At 39.8% G+C, this 23,708-nt stretch overlaps 2 protein-coding genes across 10 annotated transcripts in view; one reads left to right on the top strand and one right to left on the bottom strand.

The window, feature by feature from the left end:
* The first annotated feature begins 11,085 nt into the window (after positions 1-11,085).
* Positions 11,086-13,516, top strand: LOC117600086 (damage-control phosphatase ARMT1). The gene is made up of 7 exons (XM_034315071.2): positions 11,086-11,291; positions 11,362-11,524; positions 11,699-11,804; positions 11,871-12,130; positions 12,200-12,385; positions 12,450-12,852; positions 12,922-13,516. Exons 2-7 carry the CDS (start codon positions 11,436-11,438, stop codon positions 13,276-13,278), a joined length of 1,401 nt encoding a protein of 466 aa, XP_034170962.1. The 5' UTR covers positions 11,086-11,291; positions 11,362-11,435; the 3' UTR covers positions 13,279-13,516.
* Positions 13,517-17,963: 4,447 nt separating this feature from the next.
* The window catches only part of Prosap (SH3 and multiple ankyrin repeat domains prosap), a 94,140-nt gene continuing 88,395 nt past the window's right edge, over positions 17,964-23,708 (bottom strand). For 7 of the 9 annotated variants that reach the window (XM_034340802.2, XM_034340809.2, XM_034340806.2 and 4 more), the window contains 8 exons: positions 23,053-23,229; positions 22,756-22,966; positions 22,480-22,681; positions 22,051-22,360; positions 21,785-21,978; positions 21,470-21,631; positions 20,096-20,396; positions 17,964-19,980 (listed from right to left, as the gene is read on the bottom strand). In XM_034340802.2, the coding sequence (XP_034196693.2) occupies positions 18,743-19,980; positions 20,096-20,396; positions 21,470-21,631; positions 21,785-21,978; positions 22,051-22,360; positions 22,480-22,681; positions 22,756-22,966; positions 23,053-23,229 (2,795 nt within the window). In that variant the 3' untranslated portion in view covers positions 17,964-18,742. The remainder of the gene's footprint in view (positions 19,981-20,095; positions 20,397-21,469; positions 21,632-21,784; positions 21,979-22,050; positions 22,361-22,479; positions 22,682-22,755; positions 22,967-23,052; positions 23,230-23,708) is intronic. The other 2 variants (XM_034340805.2, XM_034340807.2) reach the window with 2 other exon arrangements.

The raw sequence follows: 23,708 nt of genomic DNA, 5'->3' as shown, positions 1-23,708 counted from the left end.
TACACGTACCGTTAATATTTATACCCATTAGTGAATAAAGATAATTTCATTTTGTACATTAATTGCACTGCCTTAGGCTATCTCATAGTTCCGTTTAATTAGTTAATAGAAACAAAGTAAAAATAAGCTTAGATACATCAAGGCGTATGCAGTTACCGCCATTAAATAAATTAATTAAGCTCGGGGACAGACGAGTTGAACGAAAAGCATATCGAGCAAGAAAGTTCAGAAAACCGTATTCATTTTCGAAATTATTAATTTATAGTACGTCTTTACAAGCAACCCGTATAATCTGTTATATGTATTAATTTTGCGGATGAAAGAGCTTTTATCCGGCAAAGCTTTCAACGTTAATAATTTAATTTCGAATAAATTAATTTCAATAATTCGTCGAAGTCCCATATTATAAATTACTAATAAATTCAAAGGTATTATGATTTTGTTTTCCGAAAGAATCGAAATTATTTCTAAATGAGCCAACCGCGTGATATGTAGGGGTCGTGGGGCACGAGGCTCTATCTAGAATCTTTGGATTAAACGAAGGGGGTTCCGTGTCAACAAACGAACACACGTCTGTTAGGGACCTCAAGATATATCGGCCTTTACACAATATTTCGTGGCTTATTGCCGGTCATGTTGTAACAGCCGCTTCACCAGCCGCATACTAACCGGCGGATTAATTCTCAAAGCCCATGTCACTTTTCTTGGACAGGTTTCGTCGATATAGGATCATTAAGTTCCATCAAGTACTTGTCGATAGAATTTGGCACGTTATTGTAAACGGAACTTCCCATGCAGCAAATTTCAGGGGGCTACAGCCCCAGGTCCCACTTTCTAGGGTATCCCGTTAATAAGTCTTCTACTTACTGTCGAAAAATATTAATTAAAATTTTGTTCTACTATTGCCCCTTTTCTTTACGGTTAAATGTTATTTTATGTTATTTAGAATCAATTTCTTTTTGTCATTACTTTTGAACTGTAATAATCCCGGAACTTGGGCGAAGTACGTTTTACTGAGGGTCCTTCTCTCTGCAATATATCCAAATATCAACAATATTGCTATTGAATCTCTTTTTCTATTGTCTTATCTTCCGTTAATATTCATAGAGCAGCTTAAAAATATGCTGTTTAAAGTAAACGAAAGCCTACTCCTGGAATTAAAACAATTCATGGCGATTTTATGGCGGAAATATAAACATTTCGCGAATCGACACAATGTTTCCCGCGGATGTGAACGTTTATCGGTGTGCCGATATTTACGGAAAAATAAAGCTGCCGGCTGGCCGAGCGTTTTAATTAGATTTATGTGACGTAAGGAAGAACGTACGTTGAAAAATACCGAGCGAATGGATTATGTCAACACTCGGCGAGCTTTGTGTTTCGAACGTGTTCCGTTCGAAACAGCGAATATAATGCCGCTATGTATTGTACCTGCCGTCGAAATACAGGAGTGCTGCGTGTTCCAGAAATTAATCGTTGGACGAAATATTGGGCCGATGAAAAAACAAAGGATTATTGGTTAAAACCGTTCGTCTGTAAGCTTAACCGAAATTCATCAATTCTTGCCGAGCGACCAAATAATATACGAGTCTGAATTTTCATCCTTTTTCTAATTCATTTCTTGAATAATTCCTGAAATATTATCGAAGGGATTCAATTGTTAACGTCTCAGTCTGAGACGCTTGCCAAACAATTAATAATACTTCCTCCGACACTCTGTCGTAAACCTCAAGTAAATTGAAATAAATTTAGGATTTGAGCCAAGAGAAGATACGTATATTTAGTAGATGTTTGAAAAAATGTAGCACGGCTAGAATTGTATGAAAAAAATGATGAAAATCGTTCTTTTCAAAGAATTGTCGCACGTTTTCGGATGAAATTGCTTTATTTTCCAAGCGCAATCTATCCTCGAGTGGTCGTAGCTTCGAATGACAAAGACAATGGGAAAAAAAAGATGATTTCACGTAACCATTGTTCCATCTAGCGACGATTATCTGCTCGTTCGCATTGCACGAAATCGTCGAACTTTCGACGCTCCATTTGACGAGGAATCGTTGCTCGATTACACCTGTCATTTCGATGACCATTCAATCGACATGAAAAGGACGAATTTTAATTCAATTATACACCGGCCATTCACCGATGAATCCTAGAATTCGTTCCATTCTTCTCTCCTTCCGTTCGTCGAGAAGACACGAATACCTGACAGTTAAATAAAAAAAAAAAAAAAGAAATTCCGCGATTCCAGCGAAATTGCAATTGACTTCCTCGAGTCTGGTTGTTCGCGAGTTTTGTGATTAAAGTTTTCGCGCGGTGTCTGGTGAAGATTTAGCGGAAGCTGATCTTGTTTTGCTTCCGTTTCGACGCTCCAAGTTTCTCTTTCAATTTAGCCGCTTGTTGATTTATCAGTAGAAACAAAATGGAATTTTCGGAGGAGAAAGGATGTTTTACATGGAAAGAAATGAACAAAGTAATGCCATAAATGACGTTCAGTAGTGAATTATTTCCACTGCTCGCACAATTTCCAACCAACAGAACAGATGAATGTCCAGTTAAAGATTAATGAACGAGCATCGTGTAGTACAATGAAATATCAATCGCACGATCCCCTTGGTAGCTCTATCAATTTTCTACTCGAGACGTGTTTACATAACAAACCACCATGGTTCCCCGCTGTTTTGGCTGGCCTGTTTCATAGAATCCTCGTACAGGGTCGGCAATGACCGAAGAAAAAGGCCTTGTAAAACGTTGATGAGCCGAGCTAGCGGCAAGTAGGCATTGTGGTGGATTATGAATTAAATTCACCCTCGACTAGGTCCGTGCCAGCACTTGCTTCCCTTTACTTTGCTCCATAATACGGTCCGTAGCTCGCGGCTACCCCTTCGGCTCTCTTCTTCTCTTTTTCCACTATCTTGATTCTCTTCACTCTCGAGAGACTTCACCGAAAGTGGCCTCTACTCGCGGCATTAACCGCTGCTCCCTGTTATTAGCTCCTTTTTCCAGTTAACCTCCTGTCTCTCCACGGCGTCTGATAACGCGTGCTGGTTAATAGAGTCTGTCCATGAATTCCAAGTCGCGTCCCGGCTTCAATGAATCTGAAAAGTACCAAAGTTGCTGCATCGATTTTGAAACATGCAAACTCTGACGCGATTTCATGACAGAAAAGTATCATCGAATGACCTGTATGATGCATCAATTTAAAGCTTAAAACTTAATAAAGATAACTATATAAATGCCCTTTTAGTATCTTTAGTACACGGTAAGTAGTGATGGATCGCAACGAACACTGTTATTGTACACAATCAAATACCTAGCTTCGACATGTGTCAATTCTAAATCAATTTCATGACAGAAAAGATTCACCAAATACCACTTGTGATACATCAATTTAAAGCTTAAATCTTCACGGAAATCGCCATATAAGCGCACTTTTAACATTTTTAAAACGAAACGAGTAGTTGCGAATTTTACGTCGCATCCCAACGGCACACGTTTTCAATCACGACCATGTTCCCTACCAGAGGCAAGAGAGAGAGAAAACAGAGGTTTCTCAATAAGAAGGACGCAGGAAGGGGTAGTAGGGCGAGGAGGAAGTTACTGGACGTCGCGTACGTGACGATGAAACGATCGATATAATTGCGCTCCCTGAGCGAGGATTCGTTATCTCGATTGTGGTAAAGGGGACGAAAATCTCTTTCCCAGAGATGGACGGAACTTCTGCGCGAGGCGATGGGTTTAGGATTTGATGACGGAAGAAGTTAGCGCTTTGGATGTAGTTACTCGAAGAAGTTTATTCGCCAGGGCAAACTCACAGCAAAAGAATAGCACGTTCCGCTCCCTTGCGCTTTACGAAAGAAAATAAGATAAAGAGACGTTCATTTATTTCTTTATTTAGTTAACGAACACAATTGCCCGATATCCCTAAAATCTCCGGGGCCAAATATGCGGCTCCGTTGCAGGCAACCGTTCGTCCTGAATGCCGCATCATCGAAATGATTCGGAGCTTCGTTATAACACATATTTATCAGAGGAGAAACCGCAATCCGTTGACGAATTTCGAACAAGGTAATGGCCCGTACGGAGACGCGGTTAGAAATTACAATTCGAATTCCAAAGCCGTAGCCTGGCGTGAGAGACACGGTCTCTCGCCACTGGAGAAAGGTGGCCAAAAGGGAGGGTGGAAAGGGTGATATACCGAGAGAATAGTAACCCAGAGGTTCGACTGGCAGTTGACCCCCCCCTCCCTTCCTATCGCGCGGATATCACAGGCTTTCGACCCGTTCGGCATTCTGGAATTGTAATCGCAGTTCTATTGGAAGCCCGGACACACGACCACCTGTCTCTTTCTCTTGGTTCAATAGATCCTTCGTTACCAACAGTGAATTCCATTTTAATTAATTCCCTGAAAAGCACGTCCTTGAGGCGTTCTTAGCACCGTCGCGTCGATTGTTGTGCATGGAATTTTCTGTTAAATTCAATTCACCAGCTTCTTTACTTTAATTCCGTTCCTTTTAATCCTGTATCCTGATTACTGTTATTGCTGGTCTGGTTGAGAAAGGATGGATAGATCGAAGAAGGTCTGAAAGAGAGAGAGAAAGAGGCGAAGAGAGAAATAGTTGGTCGGGTTTAAACTCCGGGAATTGCATCTTCCGGCGGAAACCCCGTAGGCTGTGGACGTTGGGCAATTACTCGTGACCGAGCAAAGTAAACTGACGGACGCAGAAATAGATTTGCATTTTTACTAGAAACCCTCCGGGTAGTTACGCCTTACGTGTACCTCGAGGTTTCGTACTTCTCGCTTCGTTAGGTAAATTCCTAATGACTGCCAGGCAGCCTCCTGAAAGTTGATAGTGAGCTTGTGAATATTTTAGCAAAGGAGTTTAACGCGTACGAACGAAGTCCTTTGTAAAGATAAGAATTAAAGTTTGTTGCTTTTTTAAGGAATTCATTATTAAATTGCTGCATAACGGACGTTAAAAGTCTTGCATGATTTTATGACAGAAAGGTATCATAAAATGACACTTATAATATATTAAATTAAAGTTTAAACTTTCCTTAAAATAGCCATATAAATGCCCATTTAGTATGATTAATACGAGATAAGTAGTTGCGAATTGCAACGGACAATGTTATTACATTACTTCAAATATTCAATTTTGAAGTGTGCTAAGTCTATGACAATTTCGTGACAGAAAAATATGTTGAAATACCACTCGTATCACGTCAATTTAAAACTTAAAATTTACTGACAATAGTGACATAAATGCCCTATCGATATTCAAAATACGAAATGTCTGAATTTTCATCAAAGCAAACAATGAACCTTTCAATTGTTTATGATCAACAATCGTAATGAATATTTCAATTTGTTATGCTATTTTGTTGTAACAGCGTGTATACGAGCTTTATAACAAAGATATACGATGATGCAGGAAAAGCACACGCGATGGAGTATACATATAACTTCGGTCGCGATGAAAATAAAGCGTTGTTTTTACACGACACTCGCTGGTTTGATACGAGCTTGAACGGTATAAATTTCATGATAAAAAATTCACATCACCGGGGTATCTGGACAATTTTGCCGGATATCACTTGCCATAATATCAGTGATTGGGTGGGAGCATCGAAATATGGAAAATTCATGAAAATCGTTGCGAACATTTCACGTGACATTTGCAAAAATTTCATCGGCCACTTTCAACGGCTCGTTCCGTGGATTTTATACGGGAAAAGCCATTTTCCCGGTCGCGTACGAGCGATTTTAATTAAATTAAATTCCAATTAAATTATAAGGCCGTGGACTGATGTCCGCGGGCAAAACATATGTATTCAAATACGCCTCGAATGGCAGAAAATTTAGAGGTCTCCGGTATTGATAATCAGCTCGTAGCCGACTTTATAAAAATTCTAGCCCGACGGAAAAAAAAAAGATAAAAATTCCTTGATTCGGATTTTTGTAGTTTCCAGCCTGCAGGAAATTGATTGCCATCGAGAGACTGGGCGAATCTGCAAGTCGAAATAGAGCCCTGTGTTTATCCGGGACTTGGTTAAGCTACAAATAGTAAATACAGCCTGTGTACCCAGTGTTTTCAGCAAACCAGTGCCTGTTTCAATTTGCCAAGAAAGCATTTTGCTTTGGTAGTCCCGCTGCTACCTGTTCTTCGCGCGGGAAACAGGAAATAAAGCGCAAATTACTCCGCGAACATTTGATTTCGACTAAAACTACAGAAAGTCTGTAAAGCTTCGCTTGGAAATCTTGCATCGTGGAATAATACAATTTTTCTTGGAAATTTTGTCAAATTATTATTTGGAACTATTGTTGAAATTTATTTAAAAAGGAATCTAAAATTTATAAAATTACTAGGGGTGCTAAACACTCCTAAAAGTAACTAATTAATGAACATTAATTTTCTATAACACCTGTATCGTCAATTTATTCGCAAAATGCAGCAGTCAAGGCTGAAATATTAAATACCTTATCAACAGTTCACACTTCATTGATAACGGTTAAATGACAAAAATAAGTATCTTAGAAAGATTGATGTCGACACTGCTCGTTCACATTACACGTACACATGCAACCTATTGAAAATTTCACACACTTCATCGGTAAGATCTGCATAGGGAAAATGATTTCACCGGCAAGATTGATGTCGAGGTCTTTCGCATATATCTTCTCGACGAAATACCTATACAAATATGAACAGTTTATTACTCTTGATTAATGAACCTACAGTGAAATTTATGACAACATTTTAAAGGGAGACGAAGAAACTTAAGAATTTTCTATTAGCCCCCGAGTAGCCTTATCAAGGTTCTGATTAAACCGGGGCTTTTATTAGGGAAGAATTACGGTGAATCTGTCAACTGTCCTCGAATCCTTGGATAATCCCTCTGGAAGAGAAGAGATTTTTTTTTTTAATTTTAATCTTGCACGCTGTTATCTATTTAATCTTTCGAGTAATAATTAGATAAGTTTGCCTTCGAATACCTAAGAATTTCTCGAGGAATTCTATTAACGTTGCTCTGACTTGGTAGGTCGTTTTGTTTATTAAAGATTATCTTCTGAAACGACATATTTCGTGAAGAGTGAAACGAAGGGGCTGTACTTTCCAAAAACAGATGCCCATACGATCCGGAAAGTTAAGTTCGTTAAGTATCCCCCAGGGTCGTGTCTTATCGGCTAGACGTGGCTCTGATCCTCCACCTACCGTGCCGTGGCATAACAATTACCCTATTATTTCGCACACACCCCGACCAAAATCTCTCTTCATGTGTACTGATACACAATCTTCCGGAAATTTTTTCCTTCATTGATAATGCGACCGAATGATCACCCAAGAACTGTCTATAAATTCGAGAAACGTCAATTTTGTCACGCCACGTTTTTTGGCGATTCGTAGTTGCAATTAGAAGGAATTTCGGCTTGGAAGAGGCGAGTTTAATTCGGCGGAATTAGGAGCACGGAACCGGCTTCTTTTCCCGGTACGGTAAAGTCCGGAAATTTCGAGAGTTCGTCTCGACGTCTTGAGGAGTGAAACGGAAAAAAGGGACGGACAGGAGGAAACGGAGAGTCGAAAGAAAAAGGAAAGGAAACGAGACAAACGTCGAACTTCTAAAGAATCGACGGAAAGTAGAGTCGTTCGGAGAATAGCTAAAGCCGACCTTATACGCGTTTGGGAATTCCAACATCGACACAATTCGCATAATCCTTTTTTAAAGTACCTCGAGAATGATTGTGAGATCCTAGACGAGTTTAAACAATTTCCCTTTCGATAAAATGAAACTCCAGTGAATCTGAAGTGCACCACATCGACATGGTTTTGAAACATGGAAAGTCTGATGCAATTTCATGACAGAAAAGTATCACTCGTGATATATCAAATTAAAGCTTAAAGTTTGCCAAAAATTTCCATATAAATGCGCTTTGAATATTTTGACTACAAAATTAGTAGTTGTGGATCGCAACGAACACTGTTATTTCGTTCTATCAGATACCCAATTTTGACATCCATAAATTCCAAGGTAATATCATGACAGAAAAGTATCATCAAATGACGTGTATGATACATTAATTTGAAGCTGAAATCTTCACAAAAATGGCTATATAAACGCACCTTTAATATTCTTTATACAAAATAAATGGCTTCCTGCTACAAGTTTCTCCTGTAATCAGCTGTTAAATTTCCCTTCTTTTCTCCACGTACCAAATTGTTTAATGTAACAGAACATAAAATGTCAGCCTAGGAACATCGTAAATCCGTGAACCAAGTGTCTAGCAGTAATTTTGGAAATGAACAGCGGAAAACGTCAAGGATAATCGTGTTATAACGCGGACAAGTGGTCAGTTAGCAAAGTCCTTCAAATTTCGTAGCTATCTGTGTTGGCTGAATGGGACTCCAAATTTTAACACATTCGTTGTGTGTAATTCAAACAATGCAAACAACTTCGCCAATTAATTTTTTCTTTCAGTTCTCTTCAGTTTTAGTATTTTGAAATTCCAATTAGATCACGACGAATTCACCATTTCTTGGTACTGTTCAATAACAATCGACGTAGCATAAAACCACAAGAAAACCAGATTTCAAAGGAGCACTATGGGATTGCGGGCCAGTTTCCCAAGTTGGAAACGTGAGCAACATCCCAGCGTTGCATATCTGCATACTCTATAAAATCAGGTTCTGTTGGGCGCATGCAAAATTCAGAAAACCACCCCAAAAATACTCGGAACTCTTCAGAAAGTAGCTCTAGATCACTCTTCACCATGAAATTCTATTTTTGAAGTGATACATTTTAGAGCTTCGAAACTATTCGAATTTTGGTTGAATACCTACTTGTAACTTCGGAATTCAGAAGTTGATGTAAATTTCATTCAAACTTTGCAAATTTGTCATTTACTCTTGAAATCTTGCAATTAATTTTTAACTTAATAAATATGCTGAAGCTTTTGAAAAGTAATTAAATAGTAGGAATCCGCGTGCTATTGATGCGTCCATTATTTCTTGAAAAGGAAAAATAAAATTTGTCCAATGAAACTGCAATAATGAAGTGAAAAGAACATCCTTTAAGTTTCATATGGAATGGAATACTGCAATAATTAATTTACACAAGTTCTTTGACGTTTCTACAGACGCCATTGTGATTAAGAGGAAACTCGGACTCTGTAATTGAACAGTGTAAGAGAATGTAAATGATAGGAGCTGCAAGTTCATTATGAAGCAGTGGCGTTGTAAAATTGTTCGAGAAACTTTTGTGAATGGCAGTTAATTATAATTAATTCCATATTGTCTGGTGCTAATTCCTTGTCGGAGGTGTATCATTCAAATGGTCTCTGCAAAGTTCTACTTATTGCTGGGATTGATATGAATACAAAATTAGTCTGCATATTATATTTTTTAAGTGATCTATATAAAATATTATTCTATATTCTATAGCAATTCTCTCATAAAAAGAGAGAGCTGATTTTGAAACATCAAAAGTTTAGCATGATTTCATGACAGAAAAGTATCACCAACTACCATTTGTGATACATCAAAATAAAGTTTCAACCTTATAAAAAATAGCTATATGAACGTACTTTTAATATTCTTAATAGAGAATGAGTAGTAGTCGATCGCATCGAACACTGTCAAATATCCAAATTCGATGTGTATACTTTCTAAGCCAAATTCATGACAGAAAAGTATCATCAAATATCATTTATGATACGTTAAATTAAAGTTTAAATCTTAACAAAAATAACTATATAAATGCCCCTTTAATATTTTTGATACAAGCTGAGTAATCGTGGATCGCAATAAATACTGGTATTGTACTCTGTCAAATACCAAATGTCAACGTGTATAAATTCGAATTCAATTTCATGACAGAAAAGTATCACCAAATACTACTTATGATGAATTAATTTAATGCTTAAACTTTCCTTAAAACAACCATGTAAATGCCTTTTGAATATTCTTAATACACGATGAATAGTTTCGTATAGAAACGAACAATGTGTCAAGGAATTTTAAAACGGCTGAAAGGAATATCATACGAGCGAGCGATCTTGCGTTGGAATTAGATGAATGTAATTGGCGTGAAATTTTAACTGGAATACGTCAGAGAATGCGAGATGAACCGTAGTCGGAAGCGTTCAGGAGCATATTATCAGTTCGTTCTCCGCTCATAGGAAACCACAATTTCCACGGATTACCCGGACGAAAACTGACTCTTGCGACTGTACGGCATCGGCCAGGCTGCTGGAATTCGTGGGTCGTGGGTTATGCCGCATTCGGTGGTATGTAGTAATTAGCAACATTGCTCCGAGAAGCCAAAGGTGGAAGGAGGACGAGGCTGCAGAATCGAGGTATCAGCAAGGATTTCATTCGAAGGAATAGGACACGCGACCGAGACACATTAACTCCGAAATTGCTGCCATACAATCCATCAATTTGTCCATGCCAGAACTGGCTAACACTTGAAAATAAACATTTCTCTTTTTATGACACTACAGACTGCTTCCTAATAAAGTAACACCTGTAGATGAATTATGTCTCTAGTTTACTGTCTCCAGCCAGACAAAAACTATCCTGAACAGGAGGAGACGAAATGATTCAAAGTTCTGCGTTGGTACCATTTTTTGGTAGCAATTTCTATTTGGAACAACTGACGCTGGTAAAACTTTGTAAGTCGTTATGCAAAGATGAAAATTAGACTGAAGATCAGAAGGTAATTAGCAGAAGTCTTGGAAGGCCTTTTAAATAATCATTGTAACATGTTGCATCTTTTAACGCAAGAGTTTCATAATTTATTTATTTTCAAATAATAGCATCACTTGAGGTGCCAAAGTACACGTCTGCTTTGAAATACGTCCAATTTGGAATACGTCCTATTCGGACGTGATAAGTTTTTCTCGGTATACGACTTCTGTTCAGTATACGAGATACATTTTTTGTGTGAATTTTTTATTTATGTGTTAAAATTATTTTACAACCCCATTAATGTAGGTATAATATCAATAGGAGTTTTTTTTATATCAGAACGGATTAATTATTTTTACATTACTTTTTATGGGAAAGGTTGGTTTCGTATACGTCCTATTCGATATTAGTCCAAATATCAGAAAGGAATTAAGTTGGATTAAGGTACCGAGGTTCCACTGTATAAGTATACAATCACGCACGCGCATTGCACGTGGCCGCAATCGCACGTTAGTAATGCTCCATTCACCATTCCCTCAACTGGTGGAATATTCCAAAAAGAGAACGATAACGACTATCAGAAATTAAAAGGAAGAAAATCACGTGGTAAATAGTAGTCTTAAGTTCGTTACGTAAGCTAGATTCATGAGATGCCGTCATTGTCTATCCATTTTAGGTTTCACACTATATGCTCAGCTGACTCTGATCTATTGTAGTCTAGCTACAATAACGTACTCAAATAGTGGGATCATGTCTCAAAGATCTGACTCAATAGACATATCTGGCCTGCAGGACATACAAACACCTTTTGGGGTGCAACTGTCAGGTATTTATAAGAGGTAATTGCAATTTTGTCTGATCTTTTGTCGAACTTAAGTCTTTAACCTGGAAGCAGTAAATTATTTACGTTAAAATTCTGTGTTCATTGCGTTGAGTATTTTAATAGAAAGGTATTATGCGTAACATATTGATTATACATGTTTATTCATTGATACACTGAATGTTTTTTGCAGGAGCTTTGCTTATGTAACAAATAAGGATAGATTGCCTATTATTTTAACTAAAATAATTGATAATCTAAGTCGTAATAAGGAAAGCATTACACAAAAATATGGAAAGGTAAAATATATACCCATAGGTACATGTATTATAATTGATTGTCTATTAATATTTAAAATTTTATAGAATGCCACAGATGAAATTAAACAAGAAATTAAAGAAATAGTAGGATTTATTAGTAAATTAAAGAATGAAATAACTACAAACAAAACTCTGAAACCAATACCATTACTCCCAAATGGAAAGAATAATGATGCTGAGGAATGGAATAAATATCTAATTAAAAGAACTGAGATAGAAGGTGGTACACCAACATGGTTTAATACTATTTGGTTGTACGGTGAATGCTATATGTATCGGATACTTGTACAAAAATTCCTTCTCATGTATGTTTCAAACCCATTTTTATAATTAGTCCATAATTAAGTTACTAGGAAATAATCTTTCTGTTTCAGGAAATATTTGCACAATTATGATCCTTTTGAGCAACAGAAACAAGGTGCATTTGTAGATTCACTAACTAGCATAGAGTTCCTTTCTACGTATATCATGAATCTTACACTTAGAGCAGAGTCTTTATCAGTAGTTGAAACCAAAGAGGAATTTTTCAGACTTCTTAAACTAAATCTCTGGGGCAACAAGTATGCGAACAATTTTTTTATACAATGATACTGAACAGACTAACTGATGTATATATTTTCGTAGGTGTGATTTATCTCTAAGTGCAGGAGCTGAAGTCAGTCAGAGTAAAAATCCTATAGATGTATTGAAATCATTGGATGAAGACATTCTTGTAAATAATTCAGAATTTATTTGGAACTTACTGAAAAACAAGGAATCTAACAATACAGTTGTTATAGATATGATACTTGACAATGCAGGATATGAATTATTCACTGATTTGTGTTTATCTATATTTCTGATTTCTTATAAACTTGCTGGAAAAATAAGATTCTATGTAAAACGTTATCCATGGTATATCAGTGATGCAACAAGAAATGATTTTTATTGGACTTTAGAATATATGAAAAATTCACCACATAAAGATCTACAAAAATTATCTGAATTGGCATATGATCACTTGAAGAATAACGTCTGGACCATTGAGGTATACCTTTATTTTACTCTACATAATTTTTATAAAATAATTACAACATAAACTATATTTTTTCTTTAGGAAGAGTCATACTGGACAGGTCCTCATGATTTAGCAGAGATGAAAGAACATGATCCAGTATTATATGCAAAACTGTCAGAAGCTAAATTAGCAATATTTAAGGGTGATTTAAATTACAGAAAATTAGTAGGTGATATAAATTGGGAGTATACCACAGAATTTACTAAATCATTGAGAGGTTTTCAGCCAACAAATATTCTAAGCTTGAGAACAGTGAAATCAGATGTTTGTGCTGGTTTAGCAGTTGGTGTAGCTGAGGAATTATTTAGGAAAGATGAGAACTGGATGTGTACAGGACAGTATGGGCTCATTCAAACAACTCTGGCTGGGACGTGTCATTGTAATAGAATATGTTAAAATACTATGAATTAAGAAATATTTAAAATACTGAATTATATCATTGTACAAAATTACATGTACTTATATGATCTACCAATTGGTAAACATATTACATTTGAATTGTTTAAGTACTTATACAGAGTATAAGGGATCATATCTAAATTACGTAGTACATAATTTAAATTATGGACAATTGCTTGTACATTAAGATTTTTATGATATTAACATTTTGTATTTTTGAATCTTCCTACTGTAAACTTTTCTTCCAAAATGTATGATTTAAATATACAGTGTTTTTACATGAAAATGTAAATTCAAAATATTAAGTAATGTTTTTTTCATAGGATTCTTTCCCCTAAAATAAATCAGTTGTAAAAATTTCAAAAAAAAGATATATTTCTTTTTAGTTCTCCTATCTAATACCAGACGACGACATTGTATAAAAAGCGTAATCAATTATTATCATGTGAAACTCTTCGCCCTGCAACAATCTAATGCACATTGATGGTAATAGCAGATTACTTCGATACCAAAGACTATATCCCACCGCTTAGTCAGTGTCTCGAGCTTAGCCTTGCCATATTATATCAAGGTGGTTGATCCAGCCCTTCCCTCAATACTAAATATGACGGCTTCACCACCAAAACCGGTGGGGCCGTCAGGGCTGCTGGCGTCAGGAGTGGAGCTCCGAGCGCATTTTCACGCAGCCCGACAAACCGGTACCGGGCACGACTCTCGGTGTCGGTCACACTGTAGACTGTAGGCAGCAGGAAATCTCAATTTGGACCTCTCCCGAGAGGGGCACCTGTGTACCAGACGTGGAGGGTTCCAAAGTAATATACTTAAGGTCCCAGAGCCCTCCTTTAGCGCTAGTGGGGTTTTATTCAGTAGGAATCTGACACTCCCCCGCTGCCCTCCAACCGGGGATGTTGCGGGGTCTTATGCTAAACCTCATATGTCTATATTTTATTTCCTGCGTACAGTTAATTTGCTGTATTAATCTTCTTATCTTATTGAATAAACTCATTAGGATGACGAACGTGTTGATTTTATTACTCCCGAGTGCATTCTTTACATCCCTGATTCCTTTACATCATTTCTGCACCCCTTATATCACTGCATTATTTACATCCCAGCATTCCTTACATCACTGCATCCTCTACATCTCTGCTTTCTTTATATCCTTGTATCCTTTACACCTCTGTCCCTGCGTCCCTCACATCACCGTGTGCTTTACATCCTTCTATCCTTTACACCTTTCTATTCCTTGCACCCTTCAATCTTTTATATCTCCCTATCACTTAAATGTCGGAACTTTTTACAAACCTGCTTCCCTGATAGCCCTGCATCCTACAAATCATTCTATTCCCTACATTCTGCGGTCCCTTACATCCCTTTATCACTTACATTCTTGAAATCACGCTCCCGGCGTTCGTAACAGCGCCCTCTAGTGGCAAAAAAGGAATTAAAGTACGAATAAATTTAGCGCCCTCTGGCGGCAAGCAAAGGAACTAAACCTTGCAGAAATTTTGGCCCTCTAGCGACAAAAATGCGAACTAAAATTTCGACGTCGAATCAGCGCCATCTGGATTTTAAAAAACGAACTAAATTTTCCCGAAATTTTGGCCCTCTAGCGGCAAAAATGCGAACTAAAATTTCGATGTCGAATCAGCGCCCTCTGGATTTAAAAAAACGAACTAAATTTTGCAGCAATTTTGGCCCTCTAGCGGCAAAAATGCGAACTAAAATTTCGACGTCGAATCAGCGCCCTCTGGCAGCAAAGGAAGGAACTACATTTTGCAGAAATTTTGGCCCTCCAGCGGTAAAAATTTGAATTAAAATGTCGACCTCGAACCGGGATGTAAGGGATGCAGGAACAAAAGGAATGCAGGGATATAAGAAGTGCTGGGATGTAAGGGATGCAGGGATACAAACGATACGAGGATAGAAGTAGTCCCTGCAAGGTCCATGAAAAGAATGAAAAAAATAAATGACTGCAAAGGGAAGCCTTGGTCCATAAAGAGTAGGAATAGGATAAACAATAACTGGGAAGGGTGGTCCCCGCGAGGCCCACAAAGAGATATGAAATAATAAATAATTAAGAAGCGTGGGTTTGTCCTATAAAGGAGAATAAAATAAACAATAGGGCGGACTTTAGTCCATAAGGAAGGATAAAATAATAAGCTCCTAAGGAAGGATAAAATAATAAATAAAAGGGGTGGTTGTCCAAGGCCCCGAAGAGGGATAAAATCATAAATTTTATTCCTCTTTGAATTATTGTTCTTAATAAACGGATAAAATAAATAAAGTAAATTAAATAAACTCCGGAGGGAAATTCGAAGTATATCTATGTTTGATAGGTTGATCCGCACCCCTCGGCGGTCGCTATAAGACTGAGGAGGTCGCATCTCCTTCTAGGTCAAACTTCTCATATTGGGAAGTAATTACTGTGTTTTGATTTAAATTTGATTTTCATGTATATTATGTTTATAATTTATTAAAGATCAAACAGTTGTGTTATATATAAATAACTGAGATACGAAGTTAAGTACATTGAATAGCTAAAATGATAGAAGAATTTAAGTCAGTTAAATAAATAGCTGAGAAAAGAAATTACTAGCATTAAATAAATAACTCAGAAATGAAATTGGTTAAATTAAATAATAACTCAGTTGCCTTTTTCAAATGATTTATTTACCAAAGTGCATGAAGTGAATACAAGTTTGTCAAACAATTACAATAATAATTTTTCAGTTTCGTGTTGCTTTATACTGATTTAAGAAAGAAATAGTTAATTAAATGTTAATAATTAATAACAGAAAGGGGTGGCCTAGGCGAATAATGAGGGATAAAATTATATAAATAACTGGAAAAAGTGAAATAAAAGGGGTCCTCGGCTGAGGCCCAGTAGAGGAATACAATCATAAATGTTATTCCCCTTCGATGAGCTTATTCAATAAGCAAAGAAAATAAATTAAGTAAATTAAATAAACTCCGGAAAGAAATTAGAGAACGATTATGTTACTGGTTGTACCCTCTTCATACGGACCTAATTTCATCCAGGGGTTCCGGGGACCCCGCTGCGCCAAAACGCCTTCTGTATACCGACATAATATCACATTGGGGTGTCAAGGACCCCATTGCGAAGGGACTCTGCGTACCGACCGATATTATATTGGGGTGTTAGGGACCCCGAAGCACCAGGACGCTCTTTGTATACCGACATTGTCTTTGCGTATAAGATTGAAATTATAATATGGAATAAACCCCATGCAATTATCGTCCATTTCGCTATCTATACAAAAACTATTCGACAATTTACCGACTGATTTTCCGAAAATGGCTGCTTGGCAACTTACCAATTGATTAACAGGATTCCGTGAGATCGGTCGGCAAGTTATCGAATAGTTTCCATGGTTTTCGAATAGATGCCGCGCTGAAGCCAAATAAAAATTTCAAAGGAGAACAGGTCCATTCTGAAACGGTTTATTGTTTACACGAGCCGTTGTAATGCGTACAATATTGCTTTACTGACCCGAATCAACCAGTCGATCGAGCTTCACAGACGACGACATACAATATCGGCGATCATTTTCATTTCGTGTTTACCGATCGGAAACAAACGATAAAATATATCTAAGGAACATTTAATACTTATCTTTAGAACGATTCACCCTCGACTCGAGAAACTGTTTCTTTCGTTCATGCTTCGAACACAAGCATGTGCGCTGACTTAATTATCAATATTTCGCTGTCTGTCTATGAATATGATTGAACTTGAAAAGGCATAGAAACAATAATTAGGAAGGACGTTGCATTTTCAATGGATAACCGCGGGCTTATTGATCTAATTAACGCGTTGATTGTGAAACTGATTGATTGATAATAATCGTTCCCATCGTTATTAAGATATTCAATACGTAGCAATTATATACAATGTGTAGCAGTGTGGCCGAGAGCCGCGAGATCATGCTTTATCCTTCGTTCAAACATTCAAGTAATTGTCCATTCGACATCATTCCTATGTACAGGAGATAAATCTATTACGGGTACAGGGTGTTTTGAAAGTAGTAATCAAACCAAGTCCCCAAGATTAATTAAGACTACGAAACTGAAGGGCAAAGAGCAAAGCAAATTAAAAGTATGATAGTTCTAAAGGAACTTTTGAAAATTCCCTAATATAAGAATGAAAAAATTCTAAAGAAAATATGTCCCAAAAGCCTACTATTCATAGGTAATAAGTTTTATAAACCATGATCATTACTTTTGTAACATCCTGTAGGCATATCTTTGCTTTTGATTTTCTTTCCGGGCAATTGTCGTGTCGCTTGATCTATGAAACTCCTCGTGAAATCAGCGACGCGTCTCGCGGCTCTCGGCGGCTTGACTTCGAATGGAAGGAATACGATTTCTATCTTACAAGCTGAATAATGGTGGTGCGTTAACGTAGTACAAGTGCGCCTTCTATCAAACGCGATCGCGAGCTTTACGGATTAAACTTCATCAGCTCACCGTTTAAGATGCTCTATTACTCGTTATTACAAACTAGAAACAATCTCTAATGACTTTGCGAGTAGAACAATGTAAATTAGGCTCTTGAGCGGTAGTGTCTAGACGCTTAGTGAAACGTAATCGCGCGTTTCGCTAGCTAAACTACTCAACGATTACTGGCAACTTCGACGAGTTCGCTTATTTAAATAAAAAAAAAAAAAAAAAAAAAAAAAAAACCCAATGAAAAATATAAAAACTAATAGAAAAGAAAAGACAGATATCGAACGACGTCGAAATCGTGTTACGCGTTGCTTCGTCGAAAATGCCTGTTCCGTGTGTCTGATTCGGTGGAATGAGAGAAGTTAACGGCGTTTAGGGGCAAAGGTCGTTATTACATGTAAAAGTATTAAACACGCTTCGTACTTTGATAGAAACATGAAAAACAAACCGATATACTCTACGCTTTCGTTCGTTCAATACATCTCACGCACACATCCACTCGCGCGTGTAATCGCATAGAACTCTCTCTCTCTCTCTCTCTCTTTCTCTCATCTTCTAATTATACGAGCTACAGTACGGTTTGTGGATCTTCTTCTTTCTCGTTCACCCCTTAGGCCATTCCACGAGACGGCTACGGGATTTTGTTGAAACGGTGCGAAGTAGAAAGTATCGCACCTTTAAATCTACTATTAATCTGTAGGTTTTACAAATTCATCGAATACCTTCAACTACCACGGATCCGAGCAACGCGACGCTCGAACCTTAAGAGTGTACGGATACAGAGACTCCGGTTCCTTAAAAAACTGCCTTTTACCTCGACGAATGTTACTGCTGGTTGAAAAATTTATTGCAAAAACAGTGGATACTTTGAACGATCGAAAGAACTCTGTTTTTATTCTCTACACGAAGGAAAGAGGTTAAATGGAAAGATATTAAATTGACTCTGGCGATCCTATCGTGTTTTCATCGACGACTGTCAGCGACGATACTTTTACTGATTGTGCAACCGGCCACCGGAAGCTTTTACCTGACTGTTGGTAACCTTCGGTATAGCGCCAATTATTTTCACGCGATTCTGTTGCTGTTGCTGTTGTTGCTGCTGCTGCTGTTGCTGCTGTGATTGCTGTTGTTTGTTGTCGCAGAACTGAGGAGGAGGAGCGAAGACCAACTCGTCCGCGTTTCCAGCGGAGGGACCAGCGTTGAATTCCGGCGGTGGTGGTACGAATAGATCGCTGCTCTGTTCTTCGGCATCGGCTTCAATGGGCGGCGGTAGCTGGGCCAAACTGACCGCGTGTCTGGTTAGCAATCCGCTGCCAGCGTAGCTGCTTCTCTTGGGATTCGTTTCTTTCTCGCCGCTGCTGACCGACAGCACTGTGCTCGAATGCTGTGTCGTTTCGTTCGCCAAGTTCCTCGCGGCGGTGTCATCGAAACCGGTAGGAGGGCCGACAGGTACATCCTGATCGGAGCTGACACCGCTCGAGCTATTGTCCCCGTCCTCCACCAAAGACTGCTGCGTCTGCTGCAACAGGAAGTCGTTCGGATGACTCTTCGATGACTTCAACTGTGTCCTGACTTTTTGAATTTCTTCAACGCTGAACGAATGCGGCAACGAACTGCTGCCGGATGAACTTGAGCCAGAAGTGTTCGAGTTGCCTGATGTTTCTTTGGTGGATTCAAGTTTCTCCCTCGCTGCTGCTTTCTCCAGTTCCTTCGCGATCTCTGATTCCGCGTCGTCGTCGGTCTCCTCCTCGCCCTCGTCGTTCTCGGACTCGGACAGACTGTAATCCGGTTCCGGAATCGGAGGCGCGGTGTTCGCGACCGTGTTTCCAGCGTTGTTATTCGCTACCGAAGCTAGATTCGTAATCGAAGAACTGGTACCAATCACCTTCTTCTTTCGTTCCCTGATGCCGGCTGTGCTGTGACTTCGATTTGTCTTCAGTGGTTGCGCGTACTGGTTGTTCGCCGATTGATTGTTGTTCACCTGGTTGTTGTTGCTGACGGTGTTGTTCACGGCTTGTTGATTGTTCAACGGTTTGAACGTTGTATTGTTCGGTGTACGCAGGCTGTGAGACTTCCTTACGTGACAGCGAGTCGTGTGAGCCGGAAGGCTACGGGAACGGTAGCCCACGGTCTTCATGTCTTCCGGAGAGGCGTACAGCTTTGCGCTGTTCGATGGCCGGAAGCTTGACATCACGCCGTAGCTTCCATCTGCTGTTGCGGCTGCCAATTCTGGATGGAACGGAAATGGGAGATTAATCGACTACACAGAAATACGTTACAGTGACGCACCGTGCAACTGGTCGTAGGCAAAATAATTAAAATAGATGACGTGTAGGTAGGATACCTTTGACTTGCTGTATGTGAGCCATGTTATCGTACACGGAGGCCGGTGTAACTACATCCGGCACGTTCGCGCCCACGTTCACTTTGACTACTTGGCCAACCGGTGGTGGAGGCGGTGGATGATTCGGTGGTGGAAGACCGTTTCTGCCATTTAACGCGTTCACGTCCTCTTGACTTCTATGCCCTTTCGGAGCTAAAATAGACGACTGCGCCTGAACGTTTAAGTCCGGGGTACTGTGGAAATCTCGGTGAAGGTCGGAACCACCGCCTAGTCCGCCGAAGAAGCGCACCCTCGAATTTGACTGCGAACATACGATAATATCGATCAAGACAAACGATTCACGGCCAGGAGTTACGTCGAGATAAATAGCCTTCACAGAAAACAGTAGCTGAAACGCATGTAGCTTGCACTATGTTTACGTGTAACAGAAAATCTCGCAATCGTGTGGGAAACACGCTAAGCGTGTGGATTAAAGGGTTATTCACCTTTGCTCTAACGCCCTCGAAAAGTTAATCTATCGACAAGTGCACAATACTAAAATTAAATTCAAGCATTTTTAATTAGCGCCAACTTCTGACATCTAGTGGAATACGGAAGTACAGTAACAACATTCCCAAAGTTTCGAAGCGTTTGGCGTGACGTTATGACACGCGAGAACCATACCGGTGAAAGCAAAGTAATTAAAAAGTGAAAGCAAGGTAATTAATATGTTCGCTAGACAAATGCACAATCACAGACGGGCACACGTACACCTCGTGTCGTGCAAGGCGTGTTTGTTAAGCTGAAGGTGATACCCGATGCCCTTTCGAGCATCGGATTTTCATTAGCAAATGGCTTAGTCACCTGGAATCATGCAAGTCACGGACGCGTTAGAAACAAAGTATTTTCGATCAGTAATATAAGTCGTCCTCGTTGTCTCTCTCGTACCAGGAACGCCCCTTGCTGTACACTCGTGCTGGTTTGCGAGAAAACTATAACACACATGCGTAAAAAAAAAGACAGCCACCTATTACCCCGATGCATGCATCAGAGAATCCTTTATCAGCTTCTCTGAGAAGTCTTTCGAAATGGGCCAGGGGTAACAACATACCGAACGAAAGATCTAATTATTGCTTTAGGGAGTTAAATTGAACTTATAGGGATTTCTTATAATTAGGAAGTTGAATATCGAACCCCAAGCAAGAGAAATTCAATTTTAATTTGTATAACCTATAAGTACGGTCCGATGGATAATATGTTAAAGGTCTACTAGCTATGACACCAATGTCTACGGGTCCTATCCGTTCGAACGATCAAGCTACATAGGCAGACCAACAAAGATCATATGTATTTCTATAATAAATAGGAATGTCCGTTCGAGGGAAGTGTCCTTACTTTGCCTTTGCGTTTCATTTCCGCTACGCTCGCGTATACCCTTCCGGTCTTTGCAGGCGAGGAAGGATGCGACTTGGTAGCTTGACCAGTTTGAAAGTGAGAGCTCATCATGGACGAGCTGTACTGACCACTGGTACTACCTTGCTGCCGCTGAAACAGTTCCTGGAAGAAAGAAAGGAAGGACAAAGCTGAAGCCTGTCTGTTCGTTCGTGCAATGCCATTCAAAGGAGAACAAGAAGCGTATCGTTCATCGAGATCGAGCATAGGATACGTAGTTACGATGTGTATGCATCGTGAATTTTCCGGTCTGTATACCTCCAGTTCAGCGGCGGTGATCCTGCTGGAGGTTGGTCTCGATCGAATACTGGCCGTTCTTGGTTGCACAGGTGTGTTTTGTCCGGTGTTGGGACCTGTCGATGGTTGCTGAGGAAGATGAATCGACTCGGCGCTACTAGATTTCGCCCCGGTCGATGTTATCTCGTCGCGATCGTCCCTCTCGCCGCCACCTTCTATGAAACAGTACAATTTTACAGACAGATTCTTCCGGTGTGAGAAAAATATTCGGTCATCGTGAAACGTACCTAGTCCAGCGACCATCGATCTTGCTCGCGCTCGACCGACGCTCAGAGTGGTCTTCGGATCTCTTCGAGGTGGCATGGGAGCCGGCGATCTACCTAGCGTACCACCGATCACCACGTTGTTGTTACCTTTACGCGGTAGGGTCGCGTATTGTCTCTGAATGGGTTGACTAGTTGGCAGCAGGGCTGCCGATTGCGAATTCGGAAGGCTAATCACCGGGGAGACCACCGTCATCCGGACCAGCTCCCCGGATTTTCTGATCAAGTCGACCACGTGCTCGTGAGACGCCGTTGTGACATCCTCGCCGTTGATCTGTGGAAAGTATCGCGTCGATGATATACGACGTATGCAGTTAATCGATAATGCACGCCCTGTTGATTTGCATCAGGCATCGACACCTTTTCAAACGAAAGAACAATGAGACAACTTACTTGAATGAGGAAGTCCCCTTTTCGAAGACCAGCCAGGTCGGCCACTCCTCCTTGATCCACGTCGTCGAGGTACTGCAAGGCGGGGTACCTGGCAGACGGCGTCAGTTCCATCAAAGGCGAAGTTGCCTTCGCGCCTCGTAGCACGAAACCGAAACCTTTCCTCGAGCGATGCAGCACCACGGTACGAGGTTCGGACGTAACTCTGTAAACGATCAGATTAAATCGCGTGTCTCGTAGTATTTGAAATTCAACGAGAGAGACACAAATGGTACTTACGGTTTCTTCAATCTAGGAGCAGTAGCGAAATACTTGTGCTGCGATTCTCTGCGGCCCAATACTCTGTTACGTCCATCCCTGGCCGGCTGAGGGCCCAACGGGATGTTCGTATGGCGAAGTCTAACTTCCTGCACGCAGTGTGCAGGAAACAGACCCGTGCCCTGACCGCGAAGGACTCCTTCGAGAAGACCACAGTCGGTAGCTCCAGTGACTGTCCCAACAAAAACAAAAGAAAAAAGAAAATAAATTTATAGTAAAGAGAAAATAAAGAAGGTGTCGAAATGACGAAGGAAATACCTTCGAGGATGTCTCCTTGATTGATATTCAGATGTCCCAGGATCCCGCTGTTGTAGCTTTCAACGCAAACGACGGTAGTTCCAGGGATGGAGAGGGAATTGGTGGTGTCCGACTGAGAGGTGCCAACTCCGGAACTGTCGCTGATCACATCGGAGGCTGTGTCACCCAGGCTCTTGTCTAGAAATTCACAGAATAAATGGAGGCTTGGTTCCATTCTCGCGGTTCGATCAACTTGGTCGCCTTAGAGCGATGAACGTCATGCAACGCTAGATGATTCAGAACGGGTGAGTGTGTGTGTGTGTGTGTGTGTATGTGATGCTACCTTAAATCTAGGAAGAATCTCATCATCATTGAACTCGTCTATAACTATTCAGCACGTGGCAGTAACGAAAGTCTAAGTTGCTCTGATGTTACATCAGCTAATAAGCTCGCGGGATCCTGATGGTGATGGTTCGACGTTCGAGTCACGCCATATATATATGTATATATATATATAAAAAATAATCTCTCGCTCTCCGTCCAAATTATATCTCTATGTTTGTTCGCGTCATTCTTGCATTCGTGTATTATCCATATAAACAGGCAGCAGGGAGGATCCTCTCGTTGAAGGGTGCTGGGTGCTTTCCTTCTCTCGTCCGACGAGAGAGATCGTGGTT

The sequence above is a fragment of the Osmia lignaria genome, chromosome 15 (genome assembly GCF_051020975.1).
Source record: "Osmia lignaria lignaria isolate PbOS001 chromosome 15, iyOsmLign1, whole genome shotgun sequence".
NCBI lineage: Eukaryota > Metazoa > Arthropoda > Insecta > Hymenoptera > Megachilidae > Osmia > Osmia lignaria.
Note: the sequence above shows the minus strand (reverse complement) of the source record. Positions and strands in the feature narration are given on the sequence as shown.